This window comes from Malus domestica, chromosome 14 (assembly GCF_042453785.1).
Source record: "Malus domestica chromosome 14, GDT2T_hap1".
Taxonomy (NCBI): domain Eukaryota; kingdom Viridiplantae; phylum Streptophyta; class Magnoliopsida; order Rosales; family Rosaceae; genus Malus; species Malus domestica.
The window spans coordinates 31,182,809-31,203,250 of NC_091674.1; the positions used below are offsets into that span (position 1 = coordinate 31,182,809).

Sequence of the window (20,442 nt, forward strand, 5' to 3'; positions counted from 1 at the left end):
TTCGTATACCACCATCATCATTTAATTAACTAGTTTTTCTTAATTATTAGTTTATTAAATAATGAATTAAATTAAAAAATCTAATTAATTCAAATGATGTGGCTGTCCACATCAAATGCCATATAAAATGATATAAAAATATGGTATAAAAATATGATATGAATAACATTACTCTTTTGTTTTTAATGTGAAATAAAAATGAGGCCAAACGGGGAACAATTTGTGACGGAGACAGAGTGCCTCACCACGTTTGACCCCTTACCGACGCTTTGGTGTCTACCTAATGCCGTTGGGTGCGTCTCAAGCTTCTCCTTTTTTTTTATTTATTTCTTCCTTTCTCTGTCTACGTGGTCGCACGTGATTGGTTTGCTTTGTGAGGATGAGAGATCTGGTGGTTTGTTGGTCAACGCCGTGGGATGATTCCTTGGCCTCCTCCCTTTTGCGATCTCAAAATTAGACCAATTTTTTCCACCAAGGTCTTGGGCGTCCACTGTACTGTTACAATGACGTTTGGGCACAATGTTCATTGTGCTTTTGGACCAAAATGCTACCGTGCTATTTTATTTGGTCAAGTTGCTATTGTTATTTAGACCAACTATTTATCTCAACCGAGGTTGAAAATACTCCGGTGAATCTTCTTGATTTTTGAATAAGTGGATTTCCGTGAGAAAGCTAATAGCTGATCTAAAAGAAAGGGCAAAAACATGATGACATTTCATTTGAGTTTTAAATTATATAGAACAAATAAATTAGTTGGTGATTGCTTAGGAAGAAAGGCATCCCCTATAAATTTATGAACTATGGCCCAAGTAGCCTAATTTGAGAACCATATTATATATATATATATATATATATATATCATATTATGCTCATTGTGGTACTTTCACGGCTTTAAGCAACAATAACGTGTTGTCACACACAAAAAAAGAAAAAAAAGAAATCACGTCCATGTTAATGAACCAAAATTACACACACATAATTCTATTCTATGAATGCATGAATTGAACATGCAAATGCCTGGTTTTTGAACAGTTGCTACTATAGTCAATGTGCGGTTTTTGAACGGTTGGAAATCGTTGAAATACGATTGTATTTGCATGTTAATTCTCGTCGAAGAATTAACGCAAAGCAATCTCAACCCTAGTTCCCTTCTATTCTATTCAGACACACACAACTTGCATCCACTATTCGTTTATATTTGAATGTCTTTTTATCATCTTGTGGTTTTTGTGGCTTACTAGTAAAGAGAGGGAGAAGGGTTTCTTTAGTATATGTCAAAAGTACACATTTAAATTATACATCTGAACAATAACCGTTAAATCCTATAAAATTAAATGTTATAACGGATGAGTCTAGAGTAATATAAGTCAAATATTCGTCTTGTCCAAAGTAATATAAACGGACCTCCGAACACCACAACTTATTGAACCAATCATGGACTTATTCACACATAAAGTCCAGCCCATCTTTTCTTTGGATGCCAAACCAGATCTTCGTTTTGTCCGGAGAAATGTAAACTCCAGGCCCAGCGAGGGAAAATGGGCTCACATTGCTTCCGAGGGAGACCAATTGTGTCCAATGGTGGAGGGCCCAATTTTTTCTAAGTGGACAGTGAGAAGCCCAAAATACATGCCGCACTCATAATGTGTTAAAATAATACTACGATTGACGCTAGCACAACTCATATAATGATACTTAAAAACACGTGTTAAGAAAAACTAAAATAACAACAAAAGTCATAAATATTTTTTTAGGATAAAAGTAGTGTGAATTTGGTTTTCACAGTCTTTTTACTGTTATTTAGAAAGTTTATCATGTCATTAAGAGATGCGGAACTACAGACAACTTAGATGCTATCATGCTGATGTACAAATAATTATTTTATTTTATTTTAATAATTCAAAATAGTAATTGCCAACTTTTTATTCTTGATGTTTTCCTCTAGAGTTCTATATAATTTATTACGATTATCTCAATGTTGACAATCTATTGCGTCATACTTCAAAGTTTCAAACCCTCTCAAGAGTAATTTATTTACGGTGGTTTTAATGAAAAGCTCGCGGTATTGTTCATTTTAACGAAAAATCATATTTTTACATTAAAAAGTCAAATCTAGTACTATTCATTTTACCATTTATTTTGTCCTTATTATTAAAACTCAAAGTTTTCAAGCCCTTTTCATTAGTTTTTTTTTTTTTTAAAAGAACTCTCAAGTATAAATTAGTGTGGCATTTCATTTGTGCCAAAATAAATCTTAGTCGTGCAAGTGGTATTTTACCACAATGGTTAAAAGGTGTTATTGTATGACGACGTGAGTTCAAATACCGTTATTGGTTAATTTAATACTAAATTTAATAAAATCTATTGTTTGAGAAAAATAAATAAATAAATAAATCTTAGTCGTAACAATTTATGCAATGTAATAAATTAACGACGCCTACAAAAATAAAAATAAAAATAAACGAGAATGGTGACTTATTAGTACTTTTATTTGGTCATAAAGTTGAGAGTATATAGAGTGAATATATTCAAGTTATTCCATTGGCATCTAAATTTTAAAACTAAAAGAAGCTATTGGTTTTGGACCACCTCCAAGGCTCCACCTCAATTCAGGAGACCACGCCTGCCCCGCCCGAAAGCCTACGTAGAGAAGAAACAAAAGCAGCAGCAGCAGCAGCGCCAGCAGCAACCGGTCACTCCCATTCCCACCAGGTGACTATCTTCTCTTCCTCCGCCGCTCTCTCTATTTCTAACCCCCTTTTCTCTTTTCTAATTGCAAGTTTCAACCTTTTTTGTCCCCTTCTCCAATACCCACAAATCCTTTTCCCCAAAGAATCACGGGTTTAAATTAAAAATCAGATCTTGATTTTCTCCGGCCGAGAAATAGTTTAGTGTTTTGGTCCAATGGCTATTAAAGTTTCGTGGGATTTGAATCCCACTCCGCGAACTCGTAAATCTGTTGGGATTTTAAGGGTTTGTAAATTTTTATTTGTGGAGGATTTGGGAATTTCGGCCTGCTTGTAAATGCCGGATCCTCGTTGAGAATAAGCGGTTTCGGGACCCAAAGTAATGAGACTTTTAGGCGGGTCGGCACACTCTACTGAATACAACTTGGGTTTTTTTTTTTTTTTTTTTTTGGGGAAAAATTGAATGGTTTTGCTTTGTTTGGTTGCTCGGAAAAAGTGGGAGAAAGGAAATGATTTTTTTTGGTATTCTGAATGTTCCATTTTTTCATTGCTCAGGACAGTAGAAGACAAAATGGCGCCAGTCGTTGAGCTTAATACAAGGTGACTTCTTCACTTTATATGGAAGGAAGGAGTGTCAATTTCGTTTCCTTTATTTATTTATTTTTCGAAAATCTGCTCTGTTTTTCATTTTCTTAGAAAAGTGAGGCAAACTGGAAGATAGATTTTTGAACTTTTGTTAATGGTGTGTTCTCAGGATTGGTGGGTGCTTAGTTTTTGATGCATGCTTGTAGGTTTTAGGAGGCTGAAAATGGCGGACTCAAACTCTGTTGACGTTATTCTGGACTTTCTGCGGAAGAATAGGTTTTCAAGAGCAGAGGCAGCTCTGCGAAGTGAGCTTGGTAATCGCTCTGATTTGAATGGTTTCCTTCAGAAGCTTACTCTTGAAGAGAAGGATTCAGGTCGTTTGTTGGAAGCTGAAAACGGGGACAAGCTAGTGGTGGAAAATCAAGGCTTGGGATCTCGGAATGGTGGTGAAGTCTATAAGGAACTTATAGTGAAAGAGATAGAGTGTGGAACTGGTAGAAATGGGTCTGAAAGCAAATTGAAAAATGCTGCTTCTATTGGGGAGCGGAATAAGTCTATTGAGGTGGCTGGGACAAATCACAAGAGCTTTGCATTCTCTAAAGGTTTAGAGGACACCGTGCTTGATTTATATTCTTGGAAGTCCAGTCCGAGCAATGGACCTGCAGAACCTTATCAAAATGATGGTGGTGGTATTATCGCTAACTTCCCAGAGCCTCAGATATCCCAACAATCAAAGAATCATACAACTGAAGTTCCTGATTCAGGTAAAGCCATTGTGAAATATGGAGAAGAGATTAGCTTTTCTGGTGAAAAGAAAACCTCTTGGTCTGGAAGTACTAGCAAAGCTAGTGTCGAATTCAAGTGTGACAGAACCCAAACAAGCGAACCTAAGGAACTTGAACAACTTAAGACGAGTACCATGGTTTTCAAAGAAAATGCAGCAGGGAATCCTTGGTCAAGAATCGAAGAACCAACGAATCCACCTTCAGAGATGTGGAAAGATTGTTCCGTCAAGACCGCGTTTCCTTTCTCCAAGGGTGATGTGTCAACGAGTTATGATAGTGCTCCTGGTTCTGACAAAAAAGAAGGAAAGAGAAAAACTGAGTTGGCTGATATTAGGGCAACAGTAAAGGAGCAGGTTGATGAGGTGGGAAGAGCTTTATACTTAAGCCAGTCACAAGGGATTTCTGAGCAAAAGACCATTAGTAATTTAGTTTTTCCTATTTTGTCTGAGAATCAAAAGGAAGAGTTCCCTAGGCTGCCACCCGTCAAACTCAAGTCAGAGGACAAACCAAATGTTAATTGGGAGGAAAAGTTTGAAAGAGACGGACCAGGCGCAAAACTCAGCATTGCTGACAATGCTCATCTTATTGGGTCATATTTGGATGTACCTATTGGACAAGAAATCAACTCTTCAGGTTAGTTTTTGATACACTTTGTTTTGTTTTAGGTAGCTATTGCAGACGTCAGTTTAATTTTTTTTACTGGTTTTCAAGACTTAAAATCATTGCACACCTTTTTATTCGTATGTGCTTTACCTCAATGATCATTTTTACCCATTCCTTTGTGTGCTTAGATAAGTAGAGTTTGTCTTGAACATTCCTCAAATATTGGATTTCTGAAGTTGTTCAAAGTCAAATTTCTTGTCACATTATCTTGGTTGTTTTGATATGTCTAGTCTCTAATTTCTTCTTTAAAGATTATGGTTCAGGTGGAAAAAGGCCTGTAGGAGGTAGTTGGCTGTCTGTAAGTCAGGGGATTGCAGAGGACGCATCTGATCTGGTTTCTGGTTTTGCTACTGTTGGTGATGGTTTGAGTGAATCGATTGACTACCCATATTGGGACTCTGATGAATATGATGATGATGATGATGTCGGATACATGAGACAACCGATTGAAGATGAGGCGTGGTTTTTGGCCCATGAAATTGATTACCCTAGTGACAATGAAAAAGGAACAGGTCATGGCAGTGTTCCAGATCCACAGGAAAGGGGTCCAACCAAAGATGAGGATGATGATCAATCTTTTGCTGAGGAGGATTCTTATTTCTCTGGTGAGCGGTGCTTCCAAGCGAAAAATGTTGAACCGATTATAAGTTCAGATGATCCTATAGGATTATCAGTGACTGAATTGTATGGGAGAACTGATGATAATGGTTTAATAGCTCAATATGATGGACAATTGATGGATGAAGAGGAGCTTAATTTAATGCGTTCAGAACCTGTCTGGCAGGGCTTTGTCACTCAGACCAATGAACTCATCATGTTAGGGAATGGGAAAGTTGTGAATGAGAGTGGAAGGCCACGTTTGGAGGAGGTTTGTGTGGATGACGACCAGCTTGGTTCAGTAAGATCAATAGGTGTGGGAATCAATAGCGATGCTGCTGATATCGGCAGCGAAGTGCGGGAAAGTTTGATTGGTGGCAGTAGTGAAGGGGATCTAGAATACTTTCGGGACCATGATGTAGGAATTGGTGGGCCACAGAAGAATCATCAGGACTCAGATAAGAAACGTATTGATAGACTTGAGAGGGATAAGAAGAAAACTAGTAAACATGAGGCAAGTAAATATATAGTTGAGAATGATAATGGTGTATTTAGACAGAAGAAAAATCATTCAGAAGGGGGATTTTCATTCCCGCCGCCACTGAGAGATGGACAATTGGTGCAGGCAAGCTCTAGTAAACCGTTATGGTCAAACAACTTCAATGCTGTTGTCACTGAAGAACCTGATGATGATAACATGCTTGCTTCATGGAGGGAGAAAAGTAACGAGTCCTCACCTAGAATGAGTTCTAGGGATGAAAGAAATGCTAATGCTGTTAGATCCACAAACTCTACTCCCTCAACGCTCTCTAATTATGCTTATGCTGAAAGAGAGCACGCCAAGCAAGAAGAAGATGAGAAAATTGCTGCTGTTAGGGAAGAAGATACGGGGGCATCACTTGAGGATGAAGAGGCGGCTGCTGTGCAAGAACAAGTAAGGCAAATAAAGGCTCAAGAGGAAGAGTTTGAGACCTTCAACCTCAAGATTGTGCACAGGAAAAACAGGCACGTCCTCACCTATTCACCAATCTCAAATATAAACTAATTGATCATGGTTCGTTACAGGAGAATGTGCTTTGGGCATTGGATTTTTCTGTTTACACCAATAATACATTTTGAAATGCTCTGGAAACTTTTGAAACTGTAGTGTTAGACCTTGTTTTCTTCAAGATAGAAGAATAATACCTTAATTACTCCCCTCTATCTATCTGTCTATCTCTCTCATTGATTCCTTTATTTTTTTTTCTGTATAACATAAAACAGCATTATGACAACACAATCCCCCTAAATTTGAAACAGCTTTATTGTGTGATTTCTTCTGTTGAGAGACGTGTACTCTTGTGATAGACTTTAGTCTTTCGGCTTTTGCTGATGTTTCTCGCTACTTTGAAGCTCTTCATTGCTATTTTTTTTATCATTGGCTACTTGACTTTCTTCTGATTTGAACCCCATGTTTTTGTTCCACAGAACTGGCTTTGAGGAGGACAAAAATTTTCAAGTTGTTTTGAATTCTGTATTAGCTGGCCGCTATCATGTTACTGAATATCTTGGATCAGCAGCATTCAGCAAAGCCATACAAGCTCATGATCTACATACAGGCATGGATGTGTGTGTGAAAATTATAAAGAACAACAAAGACTTCTTTGATCAGAGCCTTGATGAGATAAAGCTTCTCAAATACGTCAATAAGCATGATCCTGGTGACAAGTATCACATTCTTCGGTTGTACGATTACTTCTACTATCGAGTAAGGAAATGCACAATTTGATATTTACTTTAACAACGTTCTCTTTCAAACCTTTCAACCAGTCGATACTACCCCGGAGAGCGGTTATCTTATTTGGTCGCTTTTATAAGACTTTGAGATAGATAATTGTTTCATATGTGTCCATTTATTTGCTAGATTGGTATGACTCGTCTTTCATTGTCTTGTGTACCTGGGACTCATATGCTTCATGGCAGTGCCTTTATGTTAGCATAGGGAGGCAAAAACTTGAAATCTTTGTGTATCTATTCTGTGGTTAGTCATGTCAAGATTGAGATTTCTTTGGGGGCAGGTTTTTACAGTCATTTATATTCCCAACTTGTGCCTCCTGCATTGATCTTGTTTGTGCATTTATAAATTACATATTTCTCTCAATGAATTTTAATTAGTTAGAATTTACTTTGTGTTGTAGGAACATTTGTTAATAGTATGTGAACTTCTCAAAGCAAACTTGTATGAATTTCATAAATTTAATCGGGAGTCAGGAGGGGAGGTCTACTTCACAATGCCACGACTGCAGGTTTGTTTAGTTCCATTTTCTATTTGACAACTGTTTAGTTTTTTTATGCTGGTGTTTAAGGTTTATTGAATTTTTATGCAGTCAATTACGATTCAGTGTCTAGAGGCGCTTCAGTTTTTGCATGGCCTTGGCATGATACACTGTGACTTGAAGCCTGAGAATATACTGGTCAAAAGCTACAGTAGATGTGAGGTCAAAGTCATTGATCTTGGGAGTAGTTGCTTTGAGACGGATCATCTCTGCTCCTACGTTCAGTCCAGATCCTATCGTGCTCCTGAGGTTATCTTGGGACTTCCATATGATAAGAAGATAGATATATGGTCGCTTGGCTGCATCTTGGCTGAACTTTGTACTGGCAATGTAAGTGCTATGCATCTATGTATACTTATCGTTAGATTTTATTTTCCTAATACAAATGTTTGGATTATTGATTAGAGCATGTGGTTGTTATTTTAGTTTTGGTTGTATCTGTTTCTTTAAGTTATTACAAACATGGTTACTAGATATTGACTTTGTTTAATTATCTGGTATTTGAGATCTGTTAATGTTATGCTCTAACCTGACTGCTGGTTGAAGTAAATCTCAGCTTCTGTAAGAATACTGGTTTATTAGGAGTAACATTACGGGTTTGTCTGTCTGTGTACATGAAGTTGTGACTATTATTGTTCTATATTATTGCCCCTTATAAGTATCTGTGATTCATCCATAAATCCGTTCTAGTGGATGCGGAGATGAACAACTTAACACTAATTCATGAGATTGTGTTTTGATAAATGACAAAACAAAACAAGTGTGTTTTTTATATATTGTTATGCAGACTTGTCTATTCAACGACGTTGCTATAAATTCCTGTCGTTTTGTGAACAGTTTGGTGCCTGCAAAGTCAAACTAAAGAAATATGAAGTTTATACCAGAATTTTGATCATGTCTCAATACGGGTTGAGTCATCATTTTGCAATACACCGAATATATATTCTCCTGACATTTAGGCAGGAAATGGAGTTATATCATTGTGTCAGTATATCATGTTTGTTCTTCATTCAGAGATTCAGCTGTACATAGAATAAAGTACAGATAATATACTGAACAGAAATCTTTCTCAGTACAAGCTATGTATGTATATTGTGATTCGAATTCGATAAGCTACAAGTTTTCTGAAAAAGAAAAAAATCATGATACTGGTGCTAAATGTAGAAATGAACTTGCTTTGTGTAGGTACTCTTCCAGAATGATTCCCCTGCAACTTTACTTGCACGGGTGATGGGAATCATTTCCCCTATTGATCAAGGCATGCTAGCCAAAGGACGTGATACATACAAATACTTCACAAAAAATCACATGCTTTATGAACGGAATCAGGTAAGCCATATGGTTTTGAGTTAATTACTCCATTTATTTAATAAATCTTTGTTAATTCACAGATCAGCCTTCTCCAATTTTGTCGTGTTCGTTTTTGTACAAACACCGGTAACCTTAGTTTACAGGTATTCATGTATTTGTTATTTATCTCGTAAACGGTGCTGTTCTTCTCTGTTCTTCAGGAAACAAACAGACTGGAATACCTGATACCAAAGAAGACATCCTTGAGGCACAGGCTTCCAATGGGGGACCAAGGCTTCATAGACTTCGTTGCTCATCTGCTTGAGATAAACCCGAAGAAGCGCCCTTCTGCATCTGAAGCTCTGAAGCACCCGTGGCTATCATATCCTTACGAACCCATATCATCTTGAACACTCGCACGGTATGAAGATGCTCTTGGTAAAGACAAGATAGTGCAGTTGCGCTTGCATTTCGGAGTTTTGGGCGTCCAATTTATGAAGGGGCCAGCATTTGATTCCACAATGGAACCGGTCATACATATGTTAGATTTCGGCCCTCGGCGTTGCTGCACGATGCATTGAAAGGTGTGTTTGGTTTTTGTTTGAAATACCTTTCGGTCCTCCCCCCTTACCAAGTTGTATTCCAAAATTAACTGTAATCCAAGAGTGTAATTTTGCACGCACCGACTGTATTCTTAGGGTTCTTCTTTCTTCGCTTTGTTTGATCGGGGGGAGGGGGAAAATCATCTTGGAATCGTGTTGTACATGAGTGTGTGATATTCTTTTAGGTAATTTAGTAATTATCTTGTGAAACTCTCCCTGTCCAATTTTGCTCTACTTTCGGATGCCGTTTATCTTCTTAAAACATTCAGAAGTTGCAGCTTTCATGTCCTCACAAACTTACACGGTTTGCCTTCAATTAGCTTAAACTACCAGTCCATCAAACGAGTTGAATGAACGTAACATAAAAATGTAGGGCTTGAGTTATCATGACTAAAAGCGCTTTTGACAACGTTATACAACGGAGAAGCACCTTCTTGCGTTTTTAAGTGCTTTTTTCAAAAGTAATTGGATTGTGGTCGGGTTGGGCTTCAGTAGATTGGGCTTGAGTTAAATATGTGCGGATTGAAAAAATTGAACATGGGCCGGATCAGAATACTCGGCCCAAATTGCAGTGGTATGAGGGGGAGGTGGAGAGGAGGAGAATGTAGAAAACGCCGTGGCCCTCCAACCTCAGATTGGATTTTGCCAATTTGCATATTTTCGTTCGTCGAGAAAAATGGAGGACGACGGACAACCGTCGGATGGAGAAGCAGCAGCATCCGCAGCGGAAAAAACGTCACTCTTCCCCGTCGTACCCGCCTCTCAGCAAATCACAAGCGTCCCGCCGTGGCTTTCTAATACCAGCTTCACCACCCAACTCTCCGCCATAAACGACGCCGTCGCCGCACACTTCAAACCCGAGCCTCCGCCGTCACCGCCCGCGCCGCAAGAACATGAACAGGGGGATGTGCGGTCGCAAGCGCAGCCGTACGAGATGCTGGAGTCTTCTTCTGGATCCGATAGGAGCGACGAGAGAGAGAGGACGAAGAAGAAGAAGAAGAAGAAGAAGAGTAAGAGGAGGAAGAGGAGGAGGAGAGAGAGCTCCGTCGAGAGAGGAAGCGGAGCGTTCGCCGATTATGGGTCAAGGAAGTCCGGTGTTCGGGTTTGGGCCGACTCCGAGACTAAACCTTCCAAAGATTATTACCTCGATTCTCATGGGGACCGTGACAATTTGGCCTTTGGAAGTTTGTACAGGTATTTTGCTATTTCAGCTAAATTGCTAATTGCTATTTCAGCTAAATTGCTAATTGCTATTTTAGTCAAATTATTGTGCTAAATTGCTAATTGCTATGATAAATTGCTATGTTAGTCAAATTATTGTGCTAAATTGCTAATTACTATGCTTAAAGTTTAAATTTTTCATGTTTATATGTATTTTCTGAGCAAATCAATGAATTTTTTTATGCTAGGAATTGAGCCAAATTTGTAGGATTCGTTTGTTATGACTGATGAGGTTGAAGCTTTTGATTGACTCGAACTAATTTGTAATTCTAATGCAGAATGGACATTGCTCGCTACAAACCTTATGGTCTTGCTGAGCTATCCGGGTCTGATTTTCGAGGTTTGTCCTGGTGGAACAAGACAGGTTCGACATTGGATAGAGATGCTGATGTTGAAGCTTTGGGTGGGAAACTAAAATCTGCTGGTCGATATTGGTCTGCAAAGTACATGGCTTTGGAACGGCATAAGAACCTAAAGCGTGCTCGTATACTTGTCCCCAGAGACCTTGACATTACAGTTTCCGGAGATTTTATTCCTTTAACAGATGCTCAAACATCTGATGACGAATGTGTTGATGGTGATGATCCACTCTCAAGAACTTCAGTGGTTGAAGAGTCTTGGGAAGATGAAGTGCTGCGCAAAACACGTGAGTTTAACAAACTGACAAGGGAGCACCCCCATGACGAAAAGGTTTGGTTAGATTTTGCAGAGTTCCAAGACAGGGTTGCTGATATGCAACCCCAGAAAGGTGCTCGCTTGCAGATTCTGGAAAAAAAGATTAGCATACTGGAGAAGGCGGCAGAGCTTAACCCAGATAATGAGGAACTGTTGTTTCCTCTTCTAAAGGCTTATCAAAGGAGGGACAACTCTGATGTATTAATTAGTAGATGGGAAAAGATACTTATACAGCATTCAGGAAGTTACAAGTTGTGGAGAGAATTTTTGCGCGTCATTCAAGGGGAGTTCTCCAGGTTCAAGGTTTCAGAAATGAGAAAAATGTACGCACATGCAATCCAGGCTCTAGCTTCTGCTTGCAGAAAGCACATTAGGCAGGTTCTTAAACTTACTTAATTCTCTGATTATTTTGTTTTATTGGAGATTGTATTATTCTATACTCTGTTACAAGAAACTAGTGCCTATAGGCTATAGTGTCCATAATTTATCAAGCTTCTAAGGTTAACTTATTTTTGTTTAAATGTGGTGTCCATTTGATGCAGGTTTGCCAAGCAGAAAACCATCCTCCAGATGCTGCTACAGTTCAACTAGAACTTGGTCTGGTTGATATATTTCTCAGTTTTTGTAGGTTTGAATGGCAGGCTGGCTATCAAGAGTTGGCCACTGCCCTATTTCAGGCTGAAATTGAATTCAGTTTGTTTTGTCCTTCTTTACTCCTCACCGAACAGAGTAAACAGATACTGTTCGAGCACTTTTGGAACAGTGATGGTGCAAGAGTTGGAGAAGAAGGTGCTCTTGGTTGGTCTACATGGTTGGAGAAAGAGGAAGAGAATAGGCAAAGGGTTATCAGAGAGGAGACTGCACATGATGATGAAGGTGGCTGGACAGGTTGGTCAGAACCACTCGCAAAAAATAAGGAAAATAGTATAGAGACAGAAAAGGAGTCCGAAAGTAATGTAGTGGTTGAGGAGTTTCAAGAAGAACTTGAGGATGAAGATGTCAAGCAAGAAGAAGATACTGAAGCTTTGCTAAAGATGCTAGGGATTGATGTTGATGTTGGTGCTAGTGGTGAGATTAAAGACAGTTCAACCTGGATCAAATGGTCAGAAGAAGAGTTATCAAGAGATTGTGTTCAATGGATGCCTGTTCGTACAAGAGGTTCACTCCTTCTCTGTGTGAATGTTGTGTTCTTTCATGGGTGCTTGTATTTTTCATTTGGTCTTTGCATATTTTTTCTTTTGCTTTGTTCCGTTCCTGTTGATTAACCCCCTCTCTCTTTTAAGATGTGAATGTGCTTGAAGTTATTATGCGTGCACCCTTCCCGGTAGATTTTCTTACACAGTTTATATTGGGGTTGAACATGATGCAGCTGCTGTCTCTCATAATGTTGGTACACCTGATGGAGAAGCAGATGAGCACCTTTCGAGAGTCATAATGTATGAAGATGTCAATGAATACCTGTTTTCTTTGAGCTCATCTGAGGCCCGTTTATCTCTAGTGTTACAATTCGTTGATTTCTTTGGCGGGAAAAGCTCTCAGTGGTGAGGTCCTATTAGCCTTGTATCTATATAATCTTATCACTGTTGCATGGGATTTATGTTCGTATTTTCTTTGTCCATATGCTTTGTTGTAAAATAAAGGAATCTGATTTCCACGATGAAAGTGGAAATTTTAGTGTCGTGTTTAAACTTGCAGAAGTACCTTTGTTTCTTTAAGTTTGCTTTCATTTCTTTGTATTTTTGAGTTAAATTTCATCAACAAATAATATAATGCCTTTACCCCTCATCCACACAGGATATCTACAAACAGCTCCACTTGGGCCGAGAAAGTCCTTAGCTTGGAGGCATTGCCAGATTCTATATTACAAACTTTGAGAAAGGTTCATGATTTTTTAATCAAAACACAAGGCAGTTCAAGTAATTTCAGCTTGGAATCTCTCTTGGGCACCACCAATGACATCTACGGAAGAACAGACATGATGAAATTTCTTCGTAATGCTACCTTGCTCTGTTTATCTGCTTTTCCACGTCATTTTGTCCTAGAAGATGCTGCTTTAGTTGCTGAAGAGCTATCTGCTATGAATTTGAATCCTTCCAGCCGTTCAGTTACCCCATGCCGAGCTCTGGCAAAGTTCCTCTTAAAGAGTGACCGTCAGGTAATATTTATATTTGATTCTCAATTGCCAGACATATCATATCTCCTATTTGGTTTCAGATCTGAAATTCTAAAGCTATGAATTGTTTGGCCTCATTTAGTCACTTTTCCAGGTTTTGACTTTTGAGCTACCTTATTTGTTTGTAAAAAAGGCTTTAAAGTGTTTTCAATGAGGGACACGATTGTGGAAGGTTTAAGAAAAATCTGTATACATTTATCATAATGCAGTGATACGTGGAGGTAGCAGGTGTGAGAAGTGGGCCAATTCGCTAAAATTAAATTATTGCACATTCTGACATGCTCTAAAGTGACAACCTCTTTCTTACTGACTAACAGATTGTATGATAGTATACCTGATATTGTCCTCTTTGCCACTTTTTACAAATAGGATGTGTTGCTATGTGGAGTTTATGCAAGAAGGGAGGCTTTTCATGGGAATATTGATCATGCAAGAAGGGTATTTGACATGGCATTGTCATCTATTGAAGGGCTTCCTTTGGTAAGGTCTACATGTTTATTGCAAATATGTTTCATAGTATATTTTAGCTACCGATATTTGTTTGTTCTGGAAATGCACAAATAATACTCCTAGTTTGTTTTAAACTTATGCTTTGTCACTAATGCTACAAGGTTAGTCATGCAAATGTTGAGACCATCAAAGAGATTGTTATTTTCAAAGTATATGCTAACAAGTGATCACAATGAACCTATGTTGAGCATTTATGCTGACTTTGTCTGTGCTATTCTGCACATGGTTTCTGTAAACTTGTTGTTTGAGCTATCCATCTCTTAGAGCTCAAGTCTGATATCAATTTCATTAACCTCTTAAGTTTTTTTTTCTCTGTTAGATATGATTTTTCATGAGGCTGTTAGATTTTGGATGTATTTTGTTCACAGTGAATGACTAGAACATTGATTCCTTTAAATAATTTTCAGCCTTCTGTCTGAAGGTTTGTTATGGATTTTGTTTGTTGGCATTTACGTAACGTATTTATTTTAATCTTTTACTATTGAGCAGGAATTACAGTCAAATGCTTCTCTTCTATATTTCTGGTATGCTGAGACGGAGCTTGCTAATGAGCATGGCAATGGGTGTGAATCATCACTACGTGCAATGCATATTTTATTTTGCTTAGGAAGTGGTTCTACGTATAGTCCATATAAATCTCACCCATCAAATTTGCAATTAATGAGAGCACGCCAAGGTTTCAAAGAAAAAATAAGAACGGTACAAATGGCATTGATGCGAGGTGTTATAGATGATCAATCTGTTGCTCTCATATGTTCTGCTGCTTTATTTGAAGAGTTAACCTCTGGATGGGCTGCGGGTATTGAAGTTCTAGATCAGGCTTTTGCATTGGTGCTTCCAGGTATTTTTCCTGTTCATCTCCTTACGTCTTGTCGTGTTAGTATTCTATATGGTTCAAGCATTTTACTTCATCCTGTCAGTCATATTCTTAGTTCCTCTACCCTGCAGAAAGGGTGTCTTTTGAATAGCTTACTTTTTATGTAGAATAATCTTGTACATGTTAAGAGATAGGGTTTCAATGGTTTAAATTTAATAAAGGATCATTAAAAAAAATTGGTGAAGGCATGAAATCTCATTATACGCATGTGTTAGGTAATGATACTGAACATCACTTTGATTGTATTGATACGTGAGATGAAAATGTTAAGGTATCTAAGTGGGATGAATTATGGAGAATGTCAACTTGCTTTTTAGTCTCTATGAAACAATCCAGATATTGCGGGGGGGGGGGGGGGGGGGGGACATGTGCATGATTTAATGAAATATAAACTTGTTTGGGCTTATATTGAGTGCATGTGAACTGCAGAGAGAAAGAGCCGTAGTTATCAACTTGAATTTATGTTCAGCTTTTATATGAAGATGCTTTGGAGACATCATGGTCAATCAAGTCTATCAAAATGCTGGGAGTCCATATTGCAGGGGCTTCAAATATATCCATGCAGCCCTGAACTTTTTAGTGATTTCATCAAAGTTGGCCATCTTTATACGACACCTAATAAACTGCGGTGGGTGTTTGACGACCTCTGTCACAAGTAAGATCTTTTTCCTCTTGACGTTCTTTGTTACAAGTGAGATATTGTAATATGATGATTTAAATTGTGGTAACATATGCATTGCGTGTGATGTTCCATAGGAAACCTTCTGTGGTCGTCTGGCTTTTTGCATTGTCATTTGAATTGAGTAAAGGGGGATCCGAGCATAGGATCCGTGGATTATTTGAGAGGGCATTGGCAAATGATAGGTTTCATAACTCAGTTGTTCTTTGGCGATGCTACATTGCATATGAGATGAACATGGCAAGCAATCCTTCAGCGGCGAGGAGAAACTTCTTCCGAGCAATCCATGCCTGCCCATGGTAAGATATTGCTCACTTGGCGTTCATCTATTCCCTGCATCGTGTTAACTTGGATAAATATTTATGATAGGTCAAAAAAGCTATGGCTTGATGGTTTTGTGAAATTGAATTCCATCTTATCTGCAAAAGAGCTGTCGGATCTCCAAGAAGTCATGCGGGACAAGGAACTGAATCTGAGGACGGACATTTACGAAATTCTTTTGCAAGATGAGTTTGTATCGTAACAACTTGTGTCTGGATGCGTGCCAGAAATGGTATACTTGATCAAAACGAGTTGGAAGAGACGTGTTACAATGTTTGTTCGGAGGTTGTTGAAAACACAACCACAACCATTTTAATGATGTATATAACAGAGAATTTTTAGACATTTGTGTGGACGCCCAAATCTTCTTCAATGAATTTTTTGTCCAAATTCGCACAACTTATGACAAACCGTCAATACTGCTCACAATTTTTGTGAAGATCAAACTCTGGAATTCTCTTGAGGTCATTCTCGTGGCAAGGAAATCGGAAGAAGTCGTACCATGTGGATGTATTTTTTTCAAATTATTACATGGCCGGTCCCAAGCCCGGATAAAGGAGGAGGGGGAGGGCGTCAGGTAGTCGACAGCCGGCACTCCATGATCACGTCGAATCCTTATGAAAATTATTATTGAAGGGACGGGGAGGGTTCGGACTGCATGAGTACAAACTTAATACTTTATTTGCTAAGATGTTGCCTCATCGTGAGGGTTTGAGAATTTATGTAAGATTTTTCGTTGATATTCTTGAGGTAGATCCTAGTTTTGGCAATCTTTTGGGTCCCATTACTATTTTTTTTTCTTATTTTTTATTTTTCAGATCAAATATTCTATTAATAATATATTTACAGCTCAATAAATGGAACCGCTTCAAATCTATATATATAAAGTGAGCACCCTAAAATGGTGAAACATTCAAAATACCATAAATTGCCCTTTAAGAATTTTATAAATTACAATTGAACCAAAAGAAGCTAAAGTATTTAACCATATTTTTATTTTGAATGAATTTAGTATTTAAAATTATAGAAAAATAAACAAAAGCAAAACCTCCCACATTAGTGGGTGGTTTCATGTCTTTAATTCATTTTTTTTTTTAATAATTTCTTAAAAAATATGTAAATTAATTATTTAAATAAAAAATCTAAAAAGGCCAATTGCCACACACGTATGTATGTGGCAAGAGGCTAGTATCTTATAAAGTTTTCTTTAATGCTCATGGAAAATATTATCTGAAAATAAAAGGAACTGCATAAGTGTATTTTTCTTTCTAAATATAGAAAGTTTAGAGTACCAAATGAGAATTTTTTAGTGCTAATAACAATTTCCAAATAAAAAATTAGGTAAATTACATTTTCCTCTTCCGTTTTGTGTTCAATTGTAAACTCATACAAAATCTTTAAAACATTTCAATCCCTTGCATTTATTTATTATTTATTTCAATGTCATATATTCGTCTCAATTTTTGTTAGTTTTTCGTTATTTGCCTATGTTAACGTTGCGAGCCACACAATGAAGGAGAAGTGCGCGGTGATGGGGGAAGGGGGTGGATGTGACCCTGCGGGTGGGGAAGATATGGTTTTAGGATTTTTACATATTATTTCAATCCGCAAGCAAGAAAAACTTCAATGTTCGTCAGCTCAAGAACACCACGAAGATCCCAGTAAATAAATAATGTTAATTTAATTTACCAAAATCGATGTCAGCGAAAAACTTGTCCAAAGGTTGATGGAGAAGGAGAGGCTGGGCCCATTTTACAAATACAAATTATTTTATATATTTTCATTCATGTGCATAAATTTTGTTAGCCCGCGACATTCACATCAAAAGATAACGAGAAAACTAATAGATTTTGAGACGGATGTATGATGGTGAAATAAAATAATAAGGAAATATTTTTAAAATATAGTATGAGATTGTAATAATTGAACACAAACCTAAGAGAGCAAAATGTAATTTACCCTAATCGATTTGTATTTTTCTCAAAAAATGTGGGTTAGCACTAACGGTTTTTAGTCAGTTTTGCAAATTCTTACAAAATTCATTATAAAATCTATTTGCTTTTGCCTTTTCCCCACCGTGAGGTTTTCAAAATTAATGTAAAACTTTTCATTTATATTCTTGAGGGCAAACCCTCGTTTTGGCAATATTTAGTGCCCTACTACTATTTTTTCACTTATTTTTTAAAGTTTTTGACTTAAAAAATCTATTAAAAAAAATTTGTGGATCAGTAAATGTTTAAACCACTTCCAAATGCCTAATAAAGTTTTTTTAATGCTTACGAAAAATATTTTCGTAAAAATAAAAAATTTGCATTTTGCACAAAAAACATTGATGTCGCTATTTTTAGTTGGTTTTAAAAATTCGTAAAAATATTATCATTAAATCTATTTGTTTTTTCGCCACTCCGTGAGTTTTTTAACAATTTAAGATGTTGCAAGACCATGGGATATGATCTTATCAGTTATTATGTCTTAGTAGCATTTTTATTGATTTTTAAAGTTGAAAAGGTAGAAAAATAATATAAACTAATAGCGAGGCCTCCAAAGAGATTTGTAGGTGTCAAAATCTTTGGAATGTCCTAAATTAATTTTGAAAACATGTTATGCGACTAGAATAACTCAAAATTTAGCTGATAATGAATCTTGTAAAAATTTAGCATTTTTATTGATTTTTAAAGTTGAGAAATAGAAAAATATCTTTAAATTTAGATTTTAAATCGTTGATTTCAAGTGTTTAAATATGAAGATTTTGCACGGAAAATATATTTTGAAGAATATTAATATGATAGTTTGTTGTTATGGTAAATAAATAAAAGAAATATTAACAAAAAAATTAATAAAAACTGAAAAATAAAAAAAAATTGAAAGGTGGGGGATCGGTATGAAGCTAGCGACTTTATTCGGATATGAAGCTATCGACTTGATTCAGGTGTAGCGACTTTCTTCCATGACAATCGAAAGGAGAGTACCGATCGTATCCTTTTCTTTTCTTTTTCCATTGAATTTTTTTCTTCCTACATTACTTTATTTAGATTCAAATACCTTTAGAACTAGATTTAGATTTATATCCTTATTTTGGAATTTTTTGACATAGATTATAAGAAATTTTTCACCGGAAATACATTTTGTAGAACAAGAAGATGATAGTTTGGTGTTGTAGTATGGGAAAAATGAAAATTTAACAAAATAAATAAGTAAATGGTTTAGGCGTAGGGAGATGTAGCCCAAACTCATGCCCTCGAGAAGACTTAAGGTGCAGCAAACCCATGAGGTTTACAATTTAGAGGCATGTGGATAGTAACACACTGAGTTCAAGAGTTTAGGGGCGTATGAATAATAGCACCCTAAGTTAGGCGCATTTCATCGCCCGGCGCACTCGATTTTGTTTCCCTTGCCGCAGCGCCACAGAGAAATGTTTTTTTTATTTTTATTTTTATTTTATTTTTATTTTTTTTTAAGAAGGGCTTACCATGTTAAAATTTACGACTTTAATGTGAATACTATCATGGTTGATATTGGCTTATAAATGCCCTAGCCTCGACAACAATGCTTTGTCCGACCAACCATGGTTGACCCCCTGACATTAAAACCAAACCCTACCTCATATTGATAACGTCCTATAAATGCCCATCTCTCTCCCCCCCCCTCCTCGGCGCACCAATGCTTGGTGTGAGTAACAACAGTCGACCCGTGGAATTAAAACTAAACATATCCCTTATAAATGCCCTACCCTTGACACCTACAATTCGTACGGAAAACCATGGCTGACATGTGAGATTAAACCTAAACCCTACCCCCGACGCAATTGGTTCGTACATGCAACTATGGTTGACCTGTGAGATGAAATCAAATGTGTTTGATTGTTTTGTAGGTACAAATTCATCAAGAATGAAGACGGCAGATTGTTGCTACCACAAAAGGATTGCAATCATTGTTTGTAACTATTCGCTACCTCATTACCACTACCCATGATAGCAATGCTATGTGAGATTGATTTGTGGTTTTTTCCAAAACAATAAAAATACTCGCTACTTCCCAAAGGCAACGACTGTGAGTCATTAAGATACCTTATGACAACTAATTTTCTACTTTAAGCTACAAGTGTTTCACAATTTTCTTGTAAGATTGCAATAACTTATAAGAAGTTGGGCCACCCTCTCCGTTACCAACTTATTTAGGATAAACATAACTTCATTCACTATAGTCATGCACTAGAAAGGACGCTTTCTAATTGCTTATGTGTATATAGAAGGGAGATTGATGAAGCGCACACAACCAAAAAACTAAGGCACAACAAATATGCATGTGAATTATATGCTCCCATCCCACCTTTCGTTTATGGATTTCAATTTCAACCGAAGAATCAAACTAATGTCAAATGCGTCATGCATGCAAAAGAAACTGAAACTATCTTTTTAGATCATATTTTGTAAGTCACATTATATGTCTGTATGTTTCATTC

The 20,442-nt window shown here is 37.2% G+C and overlaps 2 protein-coding genes across 5 annotated transcripts; both read left to right on the top strand.

The window, feature by feature from the left end:
• Positions 1-2,505: 2,505 nt before the first annotated feature.
• LOC103455670 (uncharacterized) lies at positions 2,506-9,734 on the top strand. Of its 4 annotated transcripts, none has more exons than XM_070812265.1 (9): positions 2,506-2,712; positions 3,243-3,287; positions 3,479-4,690; positions 4,972-6,322; positions 6,785-7,064; positions 7,495-7,602; positions 7,684-7,962; positions 8,818-8,961; positions 9,144-9,734. In XM_070812265.1, exons 3-9 carry the CDS (start codon positions 3,496-3,498, stop codon positions 9,330-9,332), a joined length of 3,546 nt encoding a protein of 1,181 aa, XP_070668366.1. In that variant the 5' UTR covers positions 2,506-2,712; positions 3,243-3,287; positions 3,479-3,495; the 3' UTR covers positions 9,333-9,734. The 4 variants fall into 4 exon arrangements, with proteins under 4 accessions (XP_070668366.1, XP_028947950.2, XP_070668364.1 ...); XM_029092117.2 differs by having other exon boundaries at positions 2,512-2,712; positions 4,984-6,322; XM_070812263.1 differs by having other exon boundaries at positions 2,521-2,712; positions 3,442-4,690.
• Positions 9,735-10,017: 283 nt separating this feature from the next.
• LOC103455672 (uncharacterized) lies at positions 10,018-16,370 on the top strand. The gene is made up of 10 exons (XM_008395254.4): positions 10,018-10,718; positions 11,024-11,798; positions 11,963-12,578; positions 12,790-12,961; positions 13,215-13,575; positions 13,963-14,073; positions 14,593-14,944; positions 15,410-15,635; positions 15,737-15,958; positions 16,029-16,370. Exons 1-10 carry the CDS (start codon positions 10,201-10,203, stop codon positions 16,180-16,182), a joined length of 3,507 nt encoding a protein of 1,168 aa, XP_008393476.2. The 5' UTR covers positions 10,018-10,200; the 3' UTR covers positions 16,183-16,370.
• The last annotated feature ends 4,072 nt before the right edge of the window (positions 16,371-20,442 follow it).

What these genes read in the sequence shown, in the direction of transcription:
- LOC103455670 (XM_070812263.1), top strand. Translation starts at nt 3,469, where the DNA reads ATGCTTGTAGGTTTTAGGAGGCTGAAAATGGCGGACTCAAACTCTGTT. An exon ending in ACAAGAAATCAACTCTTCAG is followed by an intron (nt 4,691 to 4,971) that starts GTTAGTTTTTGA and finishes TCTTCTTTAAAG; the next exon opens with ATTATGGTTCAGGTGGAAAA. An exon ending in ATTGTGCACAGGAAAAACAG is followed by an intron (nt 6,323 to 6,784) that starts GCACGTCCTCAC and finishes TTTGTTCCACAG; the next exon opens with AACTGGCTTTGAGGAGGACA.
- LOC103455672 (XM_008395254.4), top strand. Translation starts at nt 10,201, where the DNA reads ATGGAGGACGACGGACAACCGTCGGATGGAGAAGCAGCAGCATCCGCA. An exon ending in CTATTGAAGGGCTTCCTTTG is followed by an intron (nt 14,074 to 14,592) that starts GTAAGGTCTACA and finishes ACTATTGAGCAG; the next exon opens with GAATTACAGTCAAATGCTTC. An exon ending in TTTGACGACCTCTGTCACAA is followed by an intron (nt 15,636 to 15,736) that starts GTAAGATCTTTT and finishes GATGTTCCATAG; the next exon opens with GAAACCTTCTGTGGTCGTCT.